General features: G+C 40.7%; 1 protein-coding gene and 1 pseudogene across 1 annotated transcript; both read right to left on the bottom strand.

Annotated features, from left to right (window-relative positions):
- Window positions 1-1,936: 1,936 nt before the first annotated feature.
- Window positions 1,937-16,337, bottom strand: NAPG (NSF attachment protein gamma). Its single transcript, XM_042808586.1, has 12 exons — window positions 16,252-16,337; window positions 14,343-14,410; window positions 12,987-13,071; window positions 11,879-11,896; window positions 11,255-11,285; window positions 10,088-10,197; window positions 9,908-9,974; window positions 9,212-9,282; window positions 8,425-8,503; window positions 7,652-7,731; window positions 5,920-6,049; window positions 1,937-4,849 (listed from the first exon to the last, which is right to left on the bottom strand). Exons 1-12 carry the CDS (start codon window positions 16,305-16,307, stop codon window positions 4,700-4,702), a joined length of 945 nt encoding a protein of 314 aa, XP_042664520.1. The 5' UTR covers window positions 16,308-16,337; the 3' UTR covers window positions 1,937-4,699.
- A 3,719-nt stretch (window positions 16,338-20,056) lies between these two features.
- On the bottom strand, window positions 20,057-21,584 carry LOC122154958 (annotated as a pseudogene).
- Between the last annotated feature and the right edge of the window lie 2,018 nt (window positions 21,585-23,602).

The following is a 23,602-nucleotide window of genomic DNA, read 5'->3' as shown; positions in this document are numbered from 1 at the left end:
CACCAATAATACTTCAAAGGCATCCACTCTTCACTGTTTCCATATGAATTCAGCACATCCAGAAATCTACTTATTCATGTACTTCTAACAGAATCAGTTTCCATTCGAACACACGTAGCATTCAGTACAGTTAGGGCCCCTCCCAGCACCTCTCTCAAAAAAAAAGCTCACTGGAACAAGCTACACTTTGCGAGAAAACAAACAAAACCTCTGTTAACCTAGAAAGCTGTTTAAACTTACATCAGTGACAAGCAAAATGTCATAGGTTAAGAATAAATCATTCCAAAATCAAACTAAACCTCCCTTTGACCACATCCCAAGTCTTGGTTTTAAATCAGCAATCATCTGACTCAAACAGAGATTAACTCGCTTCCATTCTTGCTGCAGAGCAAGCACATAACCTCAAAACAGCTATCCCTGCTAGAAATTAATGTTGTTCTTACTGCTAGAATACCCTCCACAGTCAATTGACCCACCATTATTTTGGTCTAGGCACTTCTTTCAGCCTCCAGCAGAGTGCAGAAGTGCACAGGAGGCATCTATCATGCTCACTATTAATGAACTCAAAGCATAGTTTTATGCAAGGACTTCCTTCACGTCTGCTGCTCCATCCACATTCTCAGTATTTTCTTTTTAGCATATTCAGGCAAAGCTGGGAGTATTCTTCCAGAGGATGTCCAGAGTTTGCTATATATTTAACCAGTCCAAATATGGAAACAAAAACATTACTCTGAAGATCCTCCCTCATCACTAGTTGTTTTGCTAAACCACAGCTCTGCCTTTCTTATGATCAACTAGTCAAATTAAGATGGAGAACTTGGAGAATCAATTATTTCTCACAAAAATCAGTGCAAGTGAAATGCACTACACACAAATACCTAAGGGACAGGCTGCAATGACTGACAATACCCAAAACTGAGTCAGCAGGTTCCCAAGATGAAGGCCTCCATCACATAATACCATTCAGAGGGACCTCAACAGGCCTGAAAGATGGGCCTGGGTGAACCTAATGAGTTTCAACACTGCGAAGTGCAGAGTTTTGCACTTGGACCAGAGGAATCCCAAACATCCATACAGACTGGAAGGAGCAGTCCTTGGGAGCAGCCCTGCAGAGAAAGACCGAGGAGTCCTGATGGATGAAAAGCTTAACATGAGCCAGCAGTGTGCTCTTGCAGCTCAAAAAGCAAATGGTATCCTGGGCTCCATCAGAAGAGGGGTGGCCAGCAGGGACAGGGAGGTGATTGTCCCCCTCTACTCTGCTCTTGTGAGGCCCCATCTGGAGTACTGTGTCCAGGTCTGGAGCTGCCAGTACAAGAAAGACAGAGCTGGTGGAGAGGGTCCAGAGGGAAGCTACGAAGGTGATCAGGGGACTGGAGCACCCCCCCATGAAGACAGGCTGAGGGAGCTGGGCTCATTCAGCCTGGAGAAAAGAAGGCTGTGGGGTGACCTCACTGCAGCCTTTCAGTACCTGAAGGGAGCCTACAAACAGGAGGGGAATCAACTCTTTGAAAGGCTTGGTAACTGCAGGACAAGGGGAAATGGTTTTAAGCTGAGGGAGGGGAGATTTAGGATTGTCAGGGGGAAGTTCTTTACAGAGAGAGTGGTGAGGTGCTGGAACAGGCTGCCCAGAAAGGTTGTGGATGCCCCGTCCTTGGAGTTGTTCAAGGCCAGGTTAGATCGGGCCCTGGGTAGCCTGGTCTAGTATGAAATGGGGAGGTTGGTGGACCTGCATGTGGCAGGCAGGGGGGTTGGAGATTCATGATCCTTGAGCTCCCTTCCAATCCTGACCATTCTGTGATATTAGACCTGCAATACCTTGCAACAAAAATCACAGACAAATGGCCACAAAATCTGCTTGGGATTACAAAACAGACTTCATTTTCAAATGGAGGTGTTTGGGAGGACCTGACCAACAACAGGAAAGTTAGCACAAATATCAGTTTCAAGTTTTATTTTTCATGTTGGTGAAACACAGCCCCTTCTCAGAGGCAGCATCTGTAGAACTGTTACAAACACTTAATAATCTAATACACCACAGACCTTGGAAAGAAACAAATGAAGCACAGGTTTCACACTGCAATTGGGCATACTGAGTCATAAGTTACAGATAATTTAGAAAGCATCTAATTTTATATACATTACACTGATCATTGCCCAGTCTTCATGCAAATATAATTTTTCTCACAACCAACGTTATTTTTAGAAACCTTCTTATTTTAAATGGTATATTTTCACTTCAAATCACTTAAATGGTATTTACAGAAGTGTGCAAATTGCTTTGAAAGATAGAAACACTTACACATAATATACAGACAGCATCTTCTACAGTTAAACATTTACTAAAAGGTAGATAACATTCCTATCACACTTTCATTGCCTAAAATAGGAGAGTAAGTTATATAAAATAGACCATCTTATTTTCAGACACTTTCATTTCTGCAGATTTGGTCTTTGCAGCAACATTGCAATCAAAGATTAAGATTCCACTCCTAAGATCCAAAGAAGCCCCTTCAATTTCAACGGCAGCTGAACATGTTTAGTACAAGCTACTTTTGTTCCAGATTTTCCACACTTGGCACAGACTAAAAAGAAAAAAGCTGAGGGAGTGGGGAAAATAGTCTTGCTTTTTTTTTTTTTTATCCCCCCAACATGAAAAGCATGCTAATTCATAAATTTTATTTGTAAGGATCCATTAGTGTTGCAGGCACTAAAGCAAATAACGTCTGCAAGTTCTTCTACAGTATACAAAACTGCTTGTATGCCTTCTCAGATATATGTAAATGCACACACAAAGAAGTAGACTCCTTGGGACCATTCAACAAAACTAATTTCAGAATTGGAAGCAGCAGGAAAAGCTTGAAGAAAGTTAGTGTTCCCAGTGCTTCTATATGTGCTTTTAAAAAAAAAAAAAAAAATCATAAAAACTCCCCATAAAAAGTGCATGGTGACCCTTCCTGAACAAATCCAGAAAGCAGAAGCTGGAGCACATCACTCCAGCCTCCTCAATGGTGAAAGAACAGTTTCAGGAAAAGTCTTCAAAACCACCTTTTTTGCATACTAGTAATCATTCTGAGAAAGAAAAAAAAAAAAAAAAAGTAATTCACTTCCTAAAATCTCATTTAAGATACTCTATAGACATACAAAAATTTCTATATATATCCTTAATAACAATGGAAATTTAGCTGTCAGACAGTACAGAACAAAGGTAAGCAGCTTTAAAAAGCCCTCAAACAGTTTAAAAAAAAATAATCAAAGCTTACTACATTACACTGAGACAAAACCGATCCACTAAACTGAGTAATGACTTTAACAGCAGCCATGCCCGCAATCACGCTGTCACTCATGCACCCACCGCACTGAGTGCTATCCACCCCAAAGTATTAGCCCTCAAAGTCTACCTTCATCACAATTACATCTGAAATGCTCAATATTTTTGAAGACACCCAATTCCTTAATGTGGCACAAACTGTAACAACACTTAATACTGCGGTCTACTGCTTACTGAGCTTTGGACATCAATTTAGTGCAGGTCTTGAAAAGGTTCTTCTGAAAGAAAAAAAGGACCGCAGATGCAACTTCTGCAGTTGTCAATATTTAAGCATAAAGTGGTCAAGTGAATGTGGACAATAAAGAAGTTTGCAGAAGACAGCAATTTGTAATCAAATTAAAATGGAGATGCTCTAAAATATGGTTATTTTGAACTTCCAGCTATTTTGAGGATTGCCATTTGTAAAAATCTGTTCTATGCTTTGAAAAAAGGAAAATATTTACAGATGAGATTATTAGCTAGCAAATGAACACCTGAAACACTAAGCTTGATCATACTACTGAAACATTCCACCTAAGTTTTTGCTAAACATTGTCTCCAGAGCTTTATAATCAATGCACATTACCTGCTACCTCCATTTTTTTTTTTTAATTACATTTGTCAGAAACAGTGCTAGAAAAGTTGCCAATGCCATCCATTCCTAATGTGTACATCACAAACACTGTGCACAAACTTATTTTGAAAAACTTAGGTCAATTATTTTCTTGACGTGAAACGTGTGCGTCTATATATTCAAGCTTGTGAAACTGCTCCATATTAACTGGTTTAGTATTTTCTACAATCACATGGATATTACTTGCTAAATTTAGGATACTAAAAAAAAAAATAAAATACATATTCCACTGTGGGGAATATTTGTTAACTGAATGCTCCTCTTAGTGATTATACAAGTGGAAAATACGTCTGCCAGTATTCCTTAAATAACATTACAGGAAATGAATATCCAGACAAATAACCTTATATTCAACTTTGGAAAAAACTCACAAACATTATTGGTACCAAAGAAGTGTCAGCTATTGAAATCCAGTATTTGAGATTTTGTGTTGTTCTCCTTACCCTGTGCTTCTCTTCAGAATTTTGGTTTCTTTTTAAACTGTGCTTTTACTAAAAATCTCCCTCCATTTTTTCCCCCAATCAATGGAAGGCAGAGCACTGCAAATGTTCCTACTAGATAAGAAATGAAATTCAAAGATGTTACAAGATGATAGGTATAATCATGCTTTTTCTCCTTTTTTTTTGTAGCCAAAAGCTGCCCAGTTAACATTAGCATTCCCATATCACAATTGCAATGAAGCTCTGGTAAATCTGGTACCTTTGGATATGCTCAGCATCACAAATAGGTTAGATATGTAACATAACATAGGTCTGTAGCTAGCACAGTCCACCAGAATATTCATCCTCTTCCTCATCAGCATGAGAGCCCACTGTGGCTGGTCCTCTTGTTTTGTCCTGTGTAGCATTTGGAGATTTCTTCTTGATTCCACCTCCTGGGACCACCAAGGTAAGACCAAGCTTGGCATACTAATAATAAAAGTACAAGTTTACTTTCTGTACTATTATATTCAGTACAGAAAACAGATTGCTGATTTCAGAGTACATTTTCCAGCTTAGAATAATAATGAGAATAATCAAGCTTAGGATAACTAACCTCAGCGTTCAATTTTTTATTTTGTCCACTGAAAGACTTTGAAAAATGGGAGATGAGACTATCAATATTAAGCGTAACAGGAAAGTTTGGCTACAGTATCACAGAACCATTATAGAATGATAAAATGGTTTGGGTTGGAAAGGAACTTAAAGGGCATCCAGTTTGAACTCTTCTGTCACGGCAAGAGGGTCACCTTCCACTGGACTAAACTGCCCAAAGTCCCCTTCAATTGGGTTTTGGATTCTATAGCTACAGACATTCAATCTTTTTGAAACAAAGAAAAACACCAGAATGTTTTCAGTGTGTAGCTCTGCATATGTTACCTAGGTATGGGTTATACTAGTAGTTCTTGCAAATGTTTTTTTAGTAGAATTAGTACGTTCAATGTAATAAAATTAGTCACTACCATTACAAAGTTCTGCATGGATGGATATCCCCTTTATTTTATGGCTTTCCTATCCTTATACTTTCGGCTTGCTAGCTTTAAGTGCAATCATTAAAAAAAAAAACATATGGACTTCTTTCTTAAAATGGAAAAAATTTCACTAATTGATGATTTGCTGGAGAATAAGCATTGAAAAAAAACATCCAAAGTCACCACATTCATTTTGTAATGCTTATGCACACAGGGCAGCAGATTGGTATTTCTGAGATAAAACAAACTTCTGGCACTATGAAGAACCAATTAAAAGCAAACAGTGTTTTGGTCAATTACTTAGACTCCGCAGACTGATAACAAACTGTTAGTTCATCTAAGCCTTCTCACCATCAGAATGCAACAGTGGTGTGGAACTTTACAGAAGTCAGGCAGTAAAGTAAAAAAAAAAAAGTTCACAAGGCAAAATTACCAAGCAAGTCACAAAAAATACACAGATCCTGCTCTCCTTGTTTTCCTATAATGGACAAAAGCCTTTCTTAAAATGAAGAAGCAAAAGCTACTCACATCATTGTCCATGTATTTGAAGAGAGGCAAGTTACAGACTTCAGAAACTTGATCTTGATCTTGCTGATCATACCCTTCCAGAAGTTGCTCTAGTGCTGCACAGTCTTCACTTCCATTAAATCCTGGTATACTGAAGGAAATTAACAGTTCATTTAGGACATTCCAGCAATCTACTTGGTGCTCAGGTGTTCTATTTTTACAGGATGTTGATTAATAGCAGAAGAGAAGGCAGCTGATGAGAATCTGATGGACTACTTACTCCACAAAACAAAACCATTTTGATTTTTCCTGGAACACAGATCATACCCATAAGCTTCAACTTTCAGCAATACTAGTTTGCTGACAAACAGACCACAATCATAGTCAAGCCAAGAATAGAGCATTAGAATTTTCCTGTTTTTACTGAAAAGTCAATAAGCTTTTCTTCCAACTTATATGCAGAAAAAAACGTAATGAGTTTTTATCTAAAGCAGAAATTAAAGACATAGTAAATATGACCAAGATGTTTCAAGACAGATCTTCAAAAACTTACTTCTAAAAAAAAAAAAAAAAAAAAAAAAATGATTTAATTAATATGTGTTCAAGTCACTTCACTTCAAACACAGTTTAAGTAAAAATGTTATGTTTCAGTATTTTGTGACTGAAGTCCTAATGAAAGCTGAAACAGAGACCTGCATGAAAGCCTCTGGAGTCTGTGGCTAAACATTAATCCAGACTTGACACCAGACATTTCTCTTGGATGTATAAGGACTACTTTCTTCAATTTCCTCTATTAAAATGGATCAGTTCCTACTTCCTAAATCATCTTTCAGTTAAGACAACTGTTAAAGAAAAAAAAACACAAAAAGAAAAACTTGCTTTTCTTTCAACATATGACAAGAGCAAGATCTCTTACATCAGCATAACCAGAAATGCAGTAACTCACACACTACACACTTTTCTTTAACAAACCTTTAGATGAATGTTTTCCTCAATCTAACCACCATACTACACAGTTCCAATGATTGTACTAGGATGCCACTAATGAGTGTTAAGACTGCATTGCACATTTCCATTCTCAAATGGAAAGTTAAAATTACAACTTTTTAAGGGCTTCAACAAGACAAAAAGATTTTAATAATAATTATAATAAATCAGTTAGAACACCCAGAAATCCTCATTTTTAATCCCAACTATTTGTTTACAACAGGTAGCCTGCTTCAGCTCCATTTGAAAGAGATGTACAGAAGAATTCTAACCACAACAGTATTTCGCTCAGTTTTTCACAAGGAAAATCAGAAAGAACTTTTAATTTAAATCTCATTTCATCTGTTGCACTGAAGTGCTTCCTTATGACTAACTTTATTTTATGTTCGTTAGGAAGTACCACATGGTAATTACTGCTGAACCTACTAGTGAAAGTGAAAAAGATTCCTGACAGCTGGCTACTTAACAGACAATGCCACTGTACTTCAAGTAAACAGAAGCTTAAAATTTATTATCAGAGAAGGCTTCCATTGGTCTTTCGCAGAATAAATTAGGTTGGAAAAGACCTTCAAGATCATCCAGTCCAACCATCACCAATAGCTCTCACTAAACCATGTCCCTCAACACAACATCCAAACCTTCCTGGAACACCTCCAGGGTCAGTGACTCCACCACCTCCCTGGGCAGCCCATTCCAGCCCACTGCATAATAAATCTACATTAATGAAACATTCAGCTTAGATTTATAAAATATTAGGCAGACTTACCTGTAGCTTTCCCTCACACACCTTTCTGCAGCAACATAATCATTTCTGTGAAGATGAACTAAGACTTGAGCAATAGTTTTCTAAACAAAACAAACAAGAAACACAGGGGGAAAAAAACAAAAAAATAGAATAATTTGATTCTAAAATTGAACAAGAAAGTTGGAACCACACTATGATAAAGTAGTAAGCCAGATCTTCAGCTAGCACGAAATAGATTACCTCCTCCAACATTGTAATGAACTGTTGCATCAAACTTGTGCAGCAAATCACATAAGGAAAAAAGCATGACCAAGTCATGTTGATTAAAAACTCAAAACAGACGATCAAAAATTCTTATTTAGGACCCAAAGTAACTATTTCTACTAAGAATCCTAATTAAATAACATCAAGGTAAATGCAGACCAAAAGACAATCCTATGGAAAAAAAAAATACAAAAACATCCATGATTCTCACTCTCCAGTTTCAAAATAAATTAACTCACACTCCAGAAGAGAAAACTGGGCTTATTCAAATTAATTTGAAGGCGAGTCCAGAAATCATTACAGTGCAGTGTTTTTGACAGCTTCCACAGATAAACAGCATCCTATCAACATTACAGCAGTGAAAAACAAGAGGATAAGGAAGCATGAACAGCCACACATTCTCATTACCTAGCAAGCAACATCTCTCTGAATCAAGAGGTACGTGATGTCAGACAGAATTCAGCCACTACCTTATGTTAGTTCAGCAAACTTTGAAATACCCTACCAGAAATTATCATTTAGACTTTTACCTTATAGCACGTTGGATAATTTTCAATTTCCTTATAAATGCTTTTCTCCTTTTGAAGGGACAACGCAGCCTCATCCAATCTAAATTGAAACAAAAACAAGGAGTATCAGTGCCAGGAAACAAGCATAATGAACCCAATGCTCACAGTGAGCTGTTTAATACACACGCGAGTTTTCCTTAATAAAAAGCAACATAAAATCAGCAGTAGATCTTTCTAACTATCACTGCAAAATAAATTTTCTTGAAAACAGTCAAACAGATGCAGACAATTACATAAAGGAATGATATGCTTTAGTAAAGCAAGTCTAAGCTCAACCACAGGTCTGGTGATAAAAATCTATGCTTCAAATAAGATGCCACGGAAAATCCAAGGCACATTCTCAGTCTGGGATCAGACTGCTGCTAACAGATTAATTGCCCTGTTTTATATTCCACAGCTACGAAAGATTTCCAAGTACTTTCTACAAATAAGTGCCTGAAAAATAACTCCTGAACTTCTTTAATAACCAGTGAATCTCATATATGCCCTTTAAAGATGTATTAACTAATAAAGAGGAAACAAAGCCTTACAGCTCACATTCCTCTATCTCAGAGCAAAAAATAGATGATTCCTGAATATGACAGTCTATTACATCCCACAGAAACCTCAATCTTATTTATTTTGAATTTTGTCTCAAAGACAGATGTAAATAATGGTATATAAACCCAGCAACAAGATAAAAGAACAATGGAACTGCCCTTTGAAATACAGATTCAAACACATGTAAACAAATCTACAGAAGTGATACCTGCGTCCTCGGACTAGAAGTCTTGATGCTTTCCCTAACATTTCTAATGCTTGCCGTAAACGTTCTTCATTCTAGAGAAGAGCAAAAAGAATTCACATGATCGTATTTCATTTGCACAGGATTATTAGACCTTAACCTACGCTGTCTGCAACTCAGACCAACTGTTCTGCTATACCAACAGTTCACATACTCAGTGGAAACACAAAGAGTATTGGTGCACCAAAGTCCCACACTCAGCTTCTGTATGGACCTAGAGAGCAAAGGAGCATCAATGCAAACTTATCAATCCAGTAATATATGTCAAATGCCTGTAGGGAAGTATGTCAGAGACAGTCATGAAATGGCTCAAGGGATGGGTTGAATTTTAAGCAAACTCTTCCTGTGCCTTCAAGGATTTCAAACTCTTCTAAGCCAAAGGACTGGGGAACAGCCATATTCCCCACCCACTTGACTGCCCAACAAGAGGCAAAAAAACTTGACAACATATAAAACTCACATTTGGTCAAGTCCCAAAATGAGAAAAGAACAGACTTTATCATAATATCAATAAAACAACTTAGAAGCCAGCCTCAGACATTTTATTAGCATTACAGCTGACCCTAAACACCAATAAATTCAAGCTGGTTTACCTTCTGGCAAAATTATCTGCTGGAAAAAAAAAAAAAAAAAAGAAAAACAAAAACAAGCAAAGCTTACTTCAAACACTGATGCTGCTTGCTGATACAGCTGTACAGCTTTCTCTGGGCTCACATTTTCTATTAATCTGTAATAAAAATAAGTCATTTCTCAGATGAAAGCATCAAAGAGGCAGGGAAGAAAAAGCAAGGAGATACCTCTGCCCCACATTCATTCTGGCCACCAATACTATAAGCTTACTTCCCAGCCCGTTCCAGTGCAATGGCAGCTGTATCTGGTGTCCCATTCTCCAGGTACATCATGCTGGCTTTCTCTATCAGCTGAACAGCTTCAGGGAGCCTCTGCATCTCCTGCAAAGACAGTCAGAAGACAGCACTGTCAGGAACTGTGCTTATGAACAACTCTAACACCATATATGCCATTTCAGCTTACAGGAAAACGGTAACAAAACACAATAGTACAGAAATGCACCTTCTGTATTATCACACATTTGCAAAGAACAAGTTTAGCAGTGAGTCTGGTAATTCTTTACATTCTTTTGAATAACCATAGAGAGGGGAACTAACAGGCAACCTTCTCACATCCAAAGTGAGTCAGACTAACCAGGTCATTTCCTATGTAAACTCTGATATAACCAGAAACAATAATTCCTGTTTTTTCAGTCTTTGATTTAAATCTTCCCATCTTTAAAACCTAATTTAACTAGCAGCTAGACAGCATCTAAGGAACATACATTTAAGCATTCTGGTGACATATAACCTACCCTATGTCAAGTAGGTAGAAAAGAAAATCTTTTTCTTCCACATAAATACCTCAAGCAAAATGTTAATTCCACCATCCTATGAAACCAGCACTACTGGAGCAAACAGGCAAAACAAGACTGCCTTGTTATACTGCAGCTTCAAACTGCCAGACACTTATTTTTCTTTCAGAAATTAAAAGATTAACATAATCCTCTTCCAGTGAGATCCTTGATTCTCCCAGTCCTCTTTTCAGAATTTTCTTCTACTGATATAATATCAGATTAAAAAACAAATAAACAGTATTTGGTCAATAGTGAAAACACCATAACAGAGCTAGAATGAGCTTTTATTTCTCTTGCTTCAATCCACTGCTCACGTAAGTAGTAATTAGTTCCTTCCCAATGTAAGGCAAGAATTTGGTACCTTACAGCAGAAGTACCACTCTTCAGTTACCTCTGATGTGAGGCCCTCACCTCTCCTTCTTCAAAAGAAAACAACAACAAAAAAAATGTTTCCAATTAAAAAGAGTTTCCCTAAACTACGTGAGGGCATTGGCGGGGACTACAAGTCAACAGTAGAACATCACTGCCATATGCAACTTGCTTGCATATATATATAAAATATCATGGAGAACTTTTAAGTTAAAAACTAGTAATGAAAATACCTTTAGCATCATGCCAGCTTGTTCATAAGCTCTGCGGAGAAAAAGTTTACAATTTAGATATTGTGTATTTCAGCAAGCTGTAACTATACAGCAGAAGTTAACCTGCATCAGCTACCACTTCACTGTTAATATTTAACAAACTGAAGAGGTTTTGAGTGCTTCAATTTTATGAGATAATACATGCGTACAATTATCTTTCACAAATGAAGTATTTCAACCACACAATCACTGCTCTCCCACACAAAAATCTATTCCCATCATCTGACCCACAGACAACATTTAGATTATTTGTCATCACCCACTTGTTTTGAAGTATCTTTATTTACATTTCTACATAAGCAAAACAGTGCAGAATGTCAAATTTATAAAAAGTTTATCTAAGAAAAAGCACTTGATACAAAAAGCTATGAAAGATTGTCAAAATAGTTATTTCTTCAGAGAGACATTGCAGGTTTTTAGACTTTCCTTGCCCATGCTTTCATTAAACTAATTTTGAAATGGTGAAATCACTTGAACTGAGTCACTTACTAGAGACCAAAATGACAGCTCATGCTTGTACTGTAAGTTTAAAAAAAATTAAAAAAAAAAAAAACACACCAGATTACTCAGTACATCCATACTTACTTGGCAGCATGAAAGAGACTGAAAGTAACGTTGTCAAGTCAAGGACGAATGCCATAAAGGAGAAACATCAATAGCATATAAGATCTTATAGAACTATTGGTTTCAAAGCAAAGAATCCCAGAAATGCAAATAGAACCTGCTAAGATTTTAGGCAAAGTATAAAAAAAGTAGCACCTAAGGACAAAATAAATGCAAAATATTAAAGGATAACTGCAAAGTTGTAAAAATGCACATTTATTTAAAATATGCTCCCTGGTTACTGAATGTTGCCACAAAGCATTGTAATAATGTCAGCTGTATTTAGTTAATACTAACCATCCACAGATACTTAAAAGTGCGTATATAAATTTATGATGAAGTATCTAAGCTTTTCAGGCACCTCTACTCTGCACTGGTGAGACCTCACCTGGAGTACTGCATCCAGGTGTGGAGTCCTCAGTACACGACAGACATAGTGCTGCTGGAGAGCACAGAGGATGGCCACAAAAATGACCCATGGAATGGAATAACCCTCCTATGAGGACAGGCTGAGAGAGCTGGGGCTGTTCAGCCTGGACAAGAGAAGGCTCCAGGGAGATCTGAGAGCAGCCTTTCAGTATATACAGAGGGGCTGTAAGAAGAAGGGGGACAGACTCTCTTGCTGGGTCTGCTGTGATAGGACAAGGGAAAGTGGTTTCACACTCAAAAATGAGATATTTAGACTGGATATAAGGAAGAAATCTTTCACAGTAAGGGTGGTAAGGCATTGAAACAGGTTGTCCACAGAGGTGGTGGATGCCCCATAACTGGAGAAAAGCCAGGCTGGGCAGGGCTGTGAGCAACCTGGTCTGCTGTAGGTGTCCCTGTTCACTGCAGGGGAGTTGGACTAGGTGACCCTTAAGGGTCCCCCCCCCCTCCTAAATTAAACAGTTCTATGATTGTAAGATATTCAGAACAGATGTTCTAATCAAGAGTTCTTTAGCTTTCCCATTCACAGCACAAAAAGTCTTCTAAAAGAGAACGTTCTTAGACTGACAATTTGAACAAAGATATTTAATATATTTTCTACCTATTACCCCACTCTAAATAACGAATAACTTCTTAGAAAACAGAAGTAATGAAAAGATACGCTTTGTTGTTTTCATGTGCTTCAGCTTCTCGTAAACAGGCTTCCCTTGCCTGGTCAAACTGCTTGGCATTCTTAAAGGCAACAGCTGCAAGAAACCAAACGAAGTTCTCATTTACAATTCGCCTTTATTTTTTTAACCTCATCTACTAAAATATTCAATCGTTCAAAGATGCAAACAGGCATTTTAGACAAATTGAATGGCTTGCTAAATTGTAGCCAGAGAATCCCACCACAGCATTAACTTTATTAGCCACCTTATTGGTACCCAATGATAGGACAAGAGGCAACAGGCACAGGAACACAGGAAGTCCCATCAAAACAAGAGAAAAAACTTCTGTATTTTGAGGGTGACAGAGCACTGGAACAAGCTGCCCAGAGAGGTTGCGGAGTCTCCTTTTCTGGAGATATTCAAGACCCACCTGGGCACTTTCCTGTGCAAACTATTGTAGGGAATCTGCTTTAGCAGGGGGCTGGGCTGGGTGTTCTTCAGAGGTCCCTTCCAGCCCCTGTGGTTCTGTGATTCCGTAATCAGTACAGTTTGTAAAAAACCAGTAGAGCAGCAAAAGAAGCATACCATTGACAAAACAAACTAGTAATAACTCCCTCAACGTAACCAATTCAGAGCACAAAGAACATTGAAGCAGGACTGAAAATAAATTTCTATTTGTAAATGCTTCAGTTGCTCTTCAAACTTCTCCATTTTTTCATTCACTTTTGTTTCATTCATTTTTTTTTTCATTTTTTCATTCACTGTTAAACAAATGAGTCGGCATGTCTGGCAGCAGGAAACCATAGAGGAAAAAAAAGGTACACATACATATAAATTACTATTAACAGAAAGAACAAAGTTTACAAGAAAAAAAAAATCACGGTTTTATATTCAGTGTGACACCTATAGCAGGAAAGATGTCACACTGGTGAAGCAGAAATCTTACTGTATCCACAGGAAAAAAAAAAAAAAACACCACAAACTAACAATGCCTCTACTTTACTGAAACTCTCTTAGGTCAAACAATTTTCAAACAATGGCAAAAAAGCGAAGTTTTAAGAACAGCTAAAATTTTTGTTGTTAGGGAAGATCATATAATTTGGGGGTTGGCAAGTGAAAAGAGGAAAGCTTTACTGTTGTGATATGTAGTAAGATCCAACATATAAGCTGTAAACCCAAGTACAATTTGAGATTTTACAGTGCTACTAGAAATACTAATAACATTTATTTTCCTCCTTACTTTAGTCTTCACAACAGTTGTACTTATACAGTAATATACTAAAACTAAGTAAAATATTACTGGGGATTAAGCTTAAAGAGTATTTTGAAACCATAAAACATGTGCCCATATTTACAGTCACACATACCTGCCTTTCCGTATTCAGTAGCTGCACTATCATAATCTGGTTTCCATTTTAAGAATCCAGTTTTCAAGCTAAAATGCAAGAAGAAAGGACTATTAAAAATGAGTAACACTTATGTTTCACCTTTGAAGTACTTCACATAGATTTAAAACTTCAGACAGCTCTCTGAAAGAGAGTAATTACCCTTGTGCCAATACCATGGTGGAATCACAACTGCAAAAATAAATGGCAGCATTGTTTGGACTTGTATAAAGCACTACAATGACCTCCCACAGCTACATGCCCTGCAATAACATGCTTCTGCTTCAGTCCCTATAACATCATCACCAGCTCAGATCCTCAACAATGTGAAGTCAAGGAAAGAAAAATACTTTCACCTGAGAATCATCAGACTCTCTGGTTTGTACACAACTGAACAAACTTACCCACAAGTGCAAAACCTCAGGGATTTTTTCTGATATGCCTATAGCAGCTTATGACACTAACTGCTCCCACACATACATAAATACAGAGCCCTGGGCAGCTAAGATGGTGGGTGGCAGCCCTGCCCACGGCAAGGGGTTGAAACTTAATGGGCTTTGAGGTTCTTTCCAACATAGGCCACTCTGTGGTTCCATGCGAATCAGAATATGTGAGTCATCAACGCTGACTTCAGAATCACACTTTCCTCATTTAAAAAAAATCTACGCATTGAATAATCAATAGATATCAAGATGTTATAATCACAGTATAATTAATAGATATCAAGATGTTATAGTTTCAATATAATCAAGAGAGTTAGGCAAAGTAGACAACGATCACAAAAAGAGAATAAGTGGAAGAGCTTACCCTTCAGCTTGGCTCACCACAAAACACCAAGAGAGGTGATCTCCAGAAGAGGTCCTTCCCCTCCGGTAGCCAGCTCTTAAATAGGTCTTCCAGCAGCACAGGTGAATTGCCTTCACCTGTGCTCCTCTGGCTGACTCATGGCTTGCCTCAGGTGATCAATCAGAGGTTCAGGCCGTGACTCAGTAGTTCCCATACACGCATACATACAAAACTACAACTTCAGAGCCCATTGATACAGGCAGACACTTAAGATGCATGACGTGCTTAGTTTGAAAAAAGCAATTTTGTATACACTGCATACTAGCAGCTATCATCTCACTTAGGCAAAAGCCACAGCATACAGCTCTAAGGCAACCATTCCTATTGCACTGCTTTTCATCACAGAAAGTCTGAAAGAATCAGAAAGGACGAGTTGGAAGAGACCTCAAGGATCACACATCTCCAATCGCCTTACCACAGGCAGGGCCACCAACATTGACATTTAATATTAGGGAAGGCTGCCCAGGGCCCCATCCAACCAACACCTCCAGGGACGGGGCTTTCTCAGGAAAGGTACTGAGATAAAATACACAGGCCTTAAAGCTGCACACAGTTTGTGCACTGCCTGTTTTATTTCAAACTCTTTTCAGGACAAGCTTAAAATAGATTCCACCAAAAGGCATTCTGCTCAGGTAACGTGAGGAAGGCACCTGGCACACACTACTATCCTGAAGCAGCCTGCCTTCTGGACCCTACAGCTTGATGCTCCCTACCAATTGACACACGCAGACGTTAGGTCTTCTAAGTAAAGCGCCCGTACAGGTGTCTGAGGCCATCTAAAGCAAACAGACCCCAAAAGCCCCGCCTCAGACAGGCCATAACCCCCACTGCCCGCCCCAGCAGCCCCGGCCGCCCGCTGCCCTCCCTTTCCCGTCCAAGTCACGTCGCCGGCAGCTACGAGCCCACAGCCACGGAGGGATCACGGGCAGCCCACGGCACTCCTCCCGCACCAGCCTGGCGGGAAAGAAAGGAGCCCAGATCGCTGAGGTGACAACCGCCTCGCCCGCTTCTTCCCGCCAGCCGCCCCAACCCCATCCCCGCTCACTATTTCTCCGCTTTTGCGATGTGCTCAAGGGCCTCGTTTATCTTCTGCGCCGCCATCGTGGCTGCCGCTACGGAACGCCGCAAGGCTCACGGCGCTTCCAGGGGCGGGGCTTCGCGCTGCGCCTTCTCACTGCGCCTGCGCCGCCTGCTGACAGCGGCTGTTGGTGGCGCAGCTGCCTCAGGGCGGCGCTGTGTGGTGTTGGCGCTGCGGCGGCGGCGGCGGAGCTGCGGTTCGGGCTGCTCTCTGACAGTCTTCAGAGGGCTTTGGTACAGAGACGTACCTCTCTAACTCGTTCGGTTTGTGTAAAAGTAAGATCTAGTCCAACCTACCACCACCATACCCACTGATCGTGTCCCTCAGTGCCACACCCACACAGTTCTGGAACGCCTCCAGGGATGGTGACTCCACCACCTCCCTGTGCAGCCTGTGCCACTCTGAGAAGAAATTTTTCCTAACAGCCAACCTGAACCTTCCCTGGCACAACATAAGGCCGTTACCTCTTACGCAAAACAGGAGAAATGACTGATGTTCAGGCCTCTGTGGGCTATGGCAATCCACAAGTTTTACACTTGATAATTTAAATAAGAGAAATATTTGTCATCACAAGAGCGAAAAGCAAAATGAGAAACTAGTTGAACCTGTAAAACCCTGTATTCAGATCATAGGAGTCATTCAAAGTCCATACTGTTTACAGGAATAGAGCTATGCAATTTTGTTTTCTGCCTTAACTGGGGAAAAGAAACAAAGTTGATACGGAATCACAGAATGGCTTGGTTTTGAAGGGACCTCAAAGCACACCATTCCCCAACCCCTCATCGTGGGCAGGGCTGCCCCGCAACAGCTCAGCTGCCCAGGGCTCCATCTAAGCTGGACTGGAGTGTCTCCAGGGATGGGCACCCAAAAAATGCTATGTGGGCATCAGGTACACTGTTCTGAATTGCTTTCCCATCCTTTACCATTTCCAACACTCCCCTGAGGACACGGACATTTATTTTTCTAACTTTAGTTCTTGTACTACACTGGAGATGCTATCTATAGCAGATGGTGGAAAATCCCCGCTGTGTTATGTATTATTATTCTGTATCCTGTAACAAAGTAGGAAAGAAGGTAGCATTTGTAGCAGGTGAAAGGCAGCTGTAAAAAAGAAATCATAGAGCTGATGCATTAACAAGCAGGATAATCTCAGAGAAGAATGATCTTCTGAAGCACCCAGTGAGTGACCTGTTTTCTTGTTTGTTTGTGGTAGTGTTTCTGGCTGTGTTCCTTGAGATATGAAGAGCTGCTGACTTTTTTTTGTGAGGCTACACATGTGCATTGTCTGATCACTTTTTATATTGGAATGACCAGACGACACATTTCCAAGACTAGTATTAAATGAAATAGGATATTCCTGGGTAGCTTTTATTTTGTAGACACAGAACCTCCAGAGATTTTACATCTGGGAAGGATCATATCACAGCATCTGGTGCTTGCCTGTGAACTGGAATTTGGTATTTAAAAGTACCCAGGTACAATGTGACAAATTTTTACAGTGATAGTATTCAGAATGACAAGATTTTATGAGTGCAAGCTTACAACTTGTAAAAAAAGTTTACTAGATGGATGTGAACTCTGCAAATATCTGCACCAGTAGCAGCCATTGATTAATAATCAGTCCTCAGCTGTTTGTCACTACTCCTTGTAGAGAGTCTCTGTCTCCCATCTCAACACTTCTCGTGCACACATCAACCATAGGCAGACTATTGAAAATGAGCTGCATAAACTATCACAGCTTATTTTATCTGAAAGAGGTTTGAAAATACCTGTGTGTTTGTGGGGTGTAACCTCTGGCTAGATGCTGGAGGCAGGCAGCTGGGGCTAGCATCTTCCACCACTATGCTGGGTCCATCCTCAGCCCCAGTGCAGGGACAGACATGGATTCCTTCAGAGAGCTCTTGTGAGCTGTAAGAAATTGTGATTAAATTTGTTTCTTGATTAATTCTTACTTTTCTTTGCTGTTAAGATGTCACATTCTTGTCCAGAAAGTCAGGAGTGACTGCAGTGAACTGTATTTTAAATCAGCTGCTGAATCCTATCTTTTGCTCCACTGGATCTGGAAGGCAAATTTCAGTTTTCCGAGATCTGGATTTCCCAGCTCTGTCTGACACTGTCTTTTGGCAGCATGTGTGGAAAGTTGTACATTGTGATTTATTAGTGCCTGAGATGGAGTCATAACTACAATAACAACAGTTACAGTACCATGCCGAGGAAATTGCCTGTGAAGAAGAGAGAGCGATCTGTGGGCAAACTGCTACTAATACTGATGGTCTAATGAACAATTGACTCTGACACATTTTGGAAAAAAAAAGTGTTCTATGATCACTCTGCCCACTTGCGTGCTTCAGTACCTTTTATTTTCCTGTCTTCAGAGTAGTTCCATAGAATTAATTTGCTTGTGAGACTACTCCTTCCTGTCTTAATGAATAAGGCAGAAAGCAAACAAATAGCTCTGAGGGCAGCAAAATTACTAAATACTGATTCTCTGAAGATTTGTTTCTCTCTCTTGATTGAATTTAATTAAATAACAAGACTACATTGTGTGCCCACCTTTTACCAAAGAGCAGAGAGTCAGCACAGGAGAGAGATCTTATAAATGTATCTTCCAGCTGGAGGAAAGAGGTAATCACAGAATCACAGAACCACAGGGTCTGGAAGGGACTTCTGGAGATCACCCAGCCCAGCTCCCTGCTAAAGCAGGTTCCCTACAGCAGGTCACACAGGAGAGTGTCCAGTTGGGTTTTGAATATCTTCAGAGAAGGAGACTTCACAATCTCTCCGAGCAGCTTATTCCAGCACTCTGTCATCCTCAAAGTAAATATATTTTTCCTTAAGTTCAGATGGAACTTCCTGTGTGGTGCCAATTGTCCTGTGTCACTGGGCACCACTGAAAAGAACTTGGCCCCATCCTTAAAGAGCCTCAACCATTAAGTGTTGATAAGATCCCCCCACTTGTAATTTCCCTGGAAATTATGGAAAATGGAAAGCTGTGGCAGATTCACTATACACTGAACATGCATGCAACAAACTGCAGGCAGAAAATTTCAACTCGGAAATTCCTACCTGTTTCACCATGTTGCATCACAAGCCATGGCAGTGTTTATTGCCTTCACCTTCTGTACTAACTACAGCATCCTTTGCTGTAGTTACTACAGTTACAAACTACAGTTACCTTTGCCACTGTATTATCTAGCTTTAAATTATCTAATTATCTAATTTATCTAAATTATCTAATTTTCAGAGTACATGCTTGTCATACTTCAAGTAGAAAATCAACTCCAGTCTTTGCAGTCACCCAGCACCGACTTTTGAGGAGATCTGCACTGTGGAACAGCTCTGGTCATCCAAACTGTCTTGCAAGACCCAGGAGGGAAAACTGTAGGGCACAGCAAGCAGAAAAGGCTATTTCATCAGTAGCTGCTTCTTGAAAATTAATTTGGCTCTAATATCATGCCTAAAGCACTTCCAGGCATTTATCTGCTTATTCACTGTTGTTTATTTGAGTGACTTATTCATTTCTATTATTTTAGTTATTCTTTAGGTCATGCTTGAATTTTGTTTGCCAGCACTGCATTTACCTGCAATGCTGCAACTGTGAACATGGACAAAGAGTTTTGCAAGTGGATCAACCAAGATCGACGCATCCTGTGGTCCCAGTACATCCCGTGTACCCAGCATATCCCAAGACCCCACCACATCCCAAGGTCCCAAAACACTGCATAAACCCAGCACTCTCCATCTTCTATCAGTTCCATTAAAGGGAATTCAGTTATGGAAGAGGCTGGAGGGACTCACTCAGCTTTCTGGTCTGTGCTGCTGAAAAACAAAGTGGAGAAAGGAGGTGGTCAGTCGGGCAACCTTTCTGGTGATGTCTCAAGAGGGTCTGGACCTTTCCAGATGCCCCATGGCTCAGCCATGTTCCTGTCTTCCCACCCACACTCCTTTTCTTTTATCCCTTCCTTCATTCTCCCCAAAAGGCAAATGTTATTTAATGACCACTGTGAATCTGAGGACAAAATCTCCCTTCCTCCTCCTGTGTACCTCCACAGTCAAGTGCTTAGCACTACCCCAACCATCCCTGCCACTGCAGAATACCTCCCTGTGCACCATCCCCTCCGCTCTCAGCTCACCTTGTTTTCTATGGAGAAAAACAATGATGACAAATGACCCAACCAAAAGTGTGAGGACCAGTCAGAGTCACCTTCCAGGTGGCACAGGTGGGGAAGCTACTCAGCAGTCTGTGCCCTCTGCCACTAAGACATGAAGAAACCCATCAAAGAAACCCAACAAAACCACCTCATCTGTGCATATCCATCCCCAAATCACACAATGCACTCATTCAAACTCAAGATTAAACCTCATGGAACAATTCAGCCCCAACTTTCTTCAAAGGCTTCTGTCCTTCAGCTCTCTATTGATGGACGTGAGGATGAGGATGGACAGAGGTTGGGGTGGGACACACAAACCCAGCAACTCATGCAGGTGTCACCCCAGCCTGACCTGACACCTCCAGGTCCACCACAGATTCTGCATAGCCACCATCATTTTGCACAGTGCAGATGTATGAACATCTATTGGAGGAGCTCACTGCAGTAATGTGCAAATCCAGATTTCCATCAGAATGACAATCCCTGAACAGTTCTGTCCTCCCTTTATATTCTGCCATCTGTTCAAGGTCCTCACCATTTTGGTAGTTGTGCACATGACCAGAGGACGGGTGTCAGATCCATCTGATGTCCAAGTTCCGAGCATCCTCTCAAGGGGACAAGTGGCAGCACAGCATGACATCCTGTCCTGCAGTGGCAGTGACAGGGAGGCTCAGTGCCACCACCCTGAGCAGGGCTGGGCAATGAGAAGGGCACAGAGAGAAGGTGAGATGGTGCCTGCTTTAATGTGGGGGCATAGGGCAGAGGGAGAGTTAGTGCACACTCCATCCCATTTAAAGCAACTGAAGAGGGAGCAGGAGGGAGTGGAGAAGGATTTCTAGAGGAGTCCATTTACAATGAGTGATGGAGGTGAATAAAAGACAGAAATTCTTCCCAAAATCACATATTTCATGAAATAACCGAAGTGAAAGTGAAACCCTACTGGGGCTGGGGGCTGGGTTTGGGTCCTCCCTGCCCCATGGCTCCATCCCTGCCCCACAGCAACACCTCTGCCAGTCACATCAATCACATCATCCCCACAGGACATTTATCTGATCCCAGACAGAGGAAGTGGAGAGACATGAGATAAACCAGTAGGCTCCTCCAGGAGAGGGTGAAACTGGGCTGTTTCCAATCCGATATGAACAACATCTAAGCTGGAGAAGAGGAGAGGGGAAGCAGCTGTGGAAAGGAGACAGAGGAAGAAGGAAGAGAAGGAAGAAGACTGAGAAGGAGATGATGGAAGATGGGAAAGATTTGGAAAGAAGACGGGGGAAAAGTTCAGGAAGAATATGAAAGAAGAAATTATAGAAGAGAGCTCGAGTGGATCAGCTTTGCAGCACAGTCTCTCACTGAGGGACCATTCTTAGAAGGTCCGAATTACAGCCAAAATCCACCACAAAGGAGCTCTAAGAAGCTGAGGGAGAGCAATGCAGACCTCTTGGCTGTCCCCCCTCCGGTGGCATGGGGGCTCTGAGAAGGGGGGACAGAGGGAAGAGTGCTGGCATCCCCCTGCAGTGCATATAAAGGGGGGGGCCAGGGAATGTTGTGAATAGGATGGGCAAACGGTGTGGTGTGTTGGAAGGGAAGGAGGGGACCTCAGGAAATGAGAACAATGGAAACAAGTGAAGCTGGGAAATGCAACAGAGTGACTTGGTGCACCATGAATTAAGTCAAGCAGGAATTGCTTTAATACAGCACTGCATACACGGGGGATCACTCCACTGAACATGCACCCCAAGGGGAGCAGCGACTGCATATTTGTAAGCATAGTGTATACATATTAATTACATTTCCAACAAATTGGTTGCATATCATCCCGCTCTTCAGAGCATGTGTCATAAAATGTGGGGAGGGTGTCTGGGCCCCATCTGGTGGTCACTGCATGAAGGTTAGTAGTTGTGTCCTTGCAAAGGCGCAAAGTCTTCCTTGCTTTGAACTGCTTTAATGGGGGTGGTGAGGTTGCCTAAATCAGCCTCTACCGGTCTTAGAGATCTGCTTCCCCTGCATACCTACGTTATTAATTAAAAAGCTACAGATGCATTTACAGGGGAGAAAAGGTAACTTAGGATAGTGTTTCCCTACAGTTCTTTGTGCCAGATCTTCCCTGTGATGGATGTGCTTCTTACATACCTTTCCTTCCCACGGTATTCCAGAGCAGCAGCATGCCTCACATCTATGCAGTTCTGTTTTACATTCTACGTTTTCTACATTGTCCTTCTCTCTCTTTTCTTCATTGTTAAATCTTTCTTCTGGTTTTGATTTTGTTCCTTCACCTAGAGGCTGCTTTCTTCACTCTTCTTTTAAATGCTGCTTAGAGTAAAAGTACCACAAAAACAAATAGATGTATTCTTACAGATGGTTTAAACTGTGCAGAAATAAAGCAGAAGCATGAGTGGTGCTCTCTCCTCTCTCTGGTGATGGTGACAGAACCTGAGGGAATGCATGGAGCTGTGTCAGGGGCAGATCAGGTGGATTTTAGGAAGAGATTCTTCTTTAGGAAGAGTTTCTGGGGGCTGGTCAAGTCCTGGAACAGTCTCCACAGGGCAGTGGTCATGGCACTGAGCTTAAAGGTGTTCAAGAATTTGTGGTGTTTGCACAACATTCTGAGAAGCTTGAATTTTGGGTGGTTGTGTATGCATCCAGGAGTTGGGCTCAAGGATCCTTATGGGTCCCTTCCAACCTGGGTTATTCTATGATACTATGATTTTAGGTAACAGCAACAGAGCTAGTGGTTAAATCTTTCTCACTTGTCATCTTCAAAAGAAAACCAAATGTCTCTATACAGTATCCAACAGAATGGTTTGTAAAGGCCAGAGGAGAGAAGCTTGGCTATCCCTTCCTGAGTTTTGTCTTGTGAATGCAGATCAATGAAATAGCTCTTGAGTTTAACAGATGATGTAAGGAAACCTAGCAAACACAAGAGGGCTCCATCTGAACGCGTATTAGGAAGCAATGTAGGGTGGTGCTAAAAAGAAATGGCATCATCTCACGTTACGTAACCTTGAGCTAAATCGCAGTGCAGTTTAGAGAAATAGAAGATTCTTAATTGTTTTCTACGCAATTACCATCGTGTTTTGGATATACAGTGGTTTATGTCTAAACATTTTCCTCGTGCTAGAGCAGAGAGTTATCAAAATAAAGCACATGAAACCCTGCTCAAGTGTCCC

This window comes from Centrocercus urophasianus, unplaced genomic scaffold (assembly GCF_019232065.1).
Source record: "Centrocercus urophasianus isolate 14NV4802_14NV808 unplaced genomic scaffold, USGS_Curo_1.0 seq_11, whole genome shotgun sequence".
Classification (NCBI taxonomy): domain Eukaryota; kingdom Metazoa; phylum Chordata; class Aves; order Galliformes; family Phasianidae; genus Centrocercus; species Centrocercus urophasianus.
This window is presented reverse-complemented; position numbering and strand designations above follow the sequence as displayed.

What these genes read in the sequence shown, in the direction of transcription:
- NAPG (XM_042808586.1), bottom strand. Translation starts at nt 16,307, where the DNA reads ATGGCGGCGCAGAAGATAAACGAGGCCCTTGAGCACATCGCAAAAGCG. An exon ending in ATCGCAAAAGCGGAGAAATA is followed by an intron (nt 14,411 to 16,251) that starts GTGAGCGGGGAT and finishes CTTGCATTTTAG; the next exon opens with CTTGAAAACTGGATTCTTAA. An exon ending in TCAAATACATGGACAATGAT is followed by an intron (nt 4,850 to 5,919) that starts GTGAGTAGCTTT and finishes TTTTATTATTAG; the next exon opens with TATGCCAAGCTTGGTCTTAC.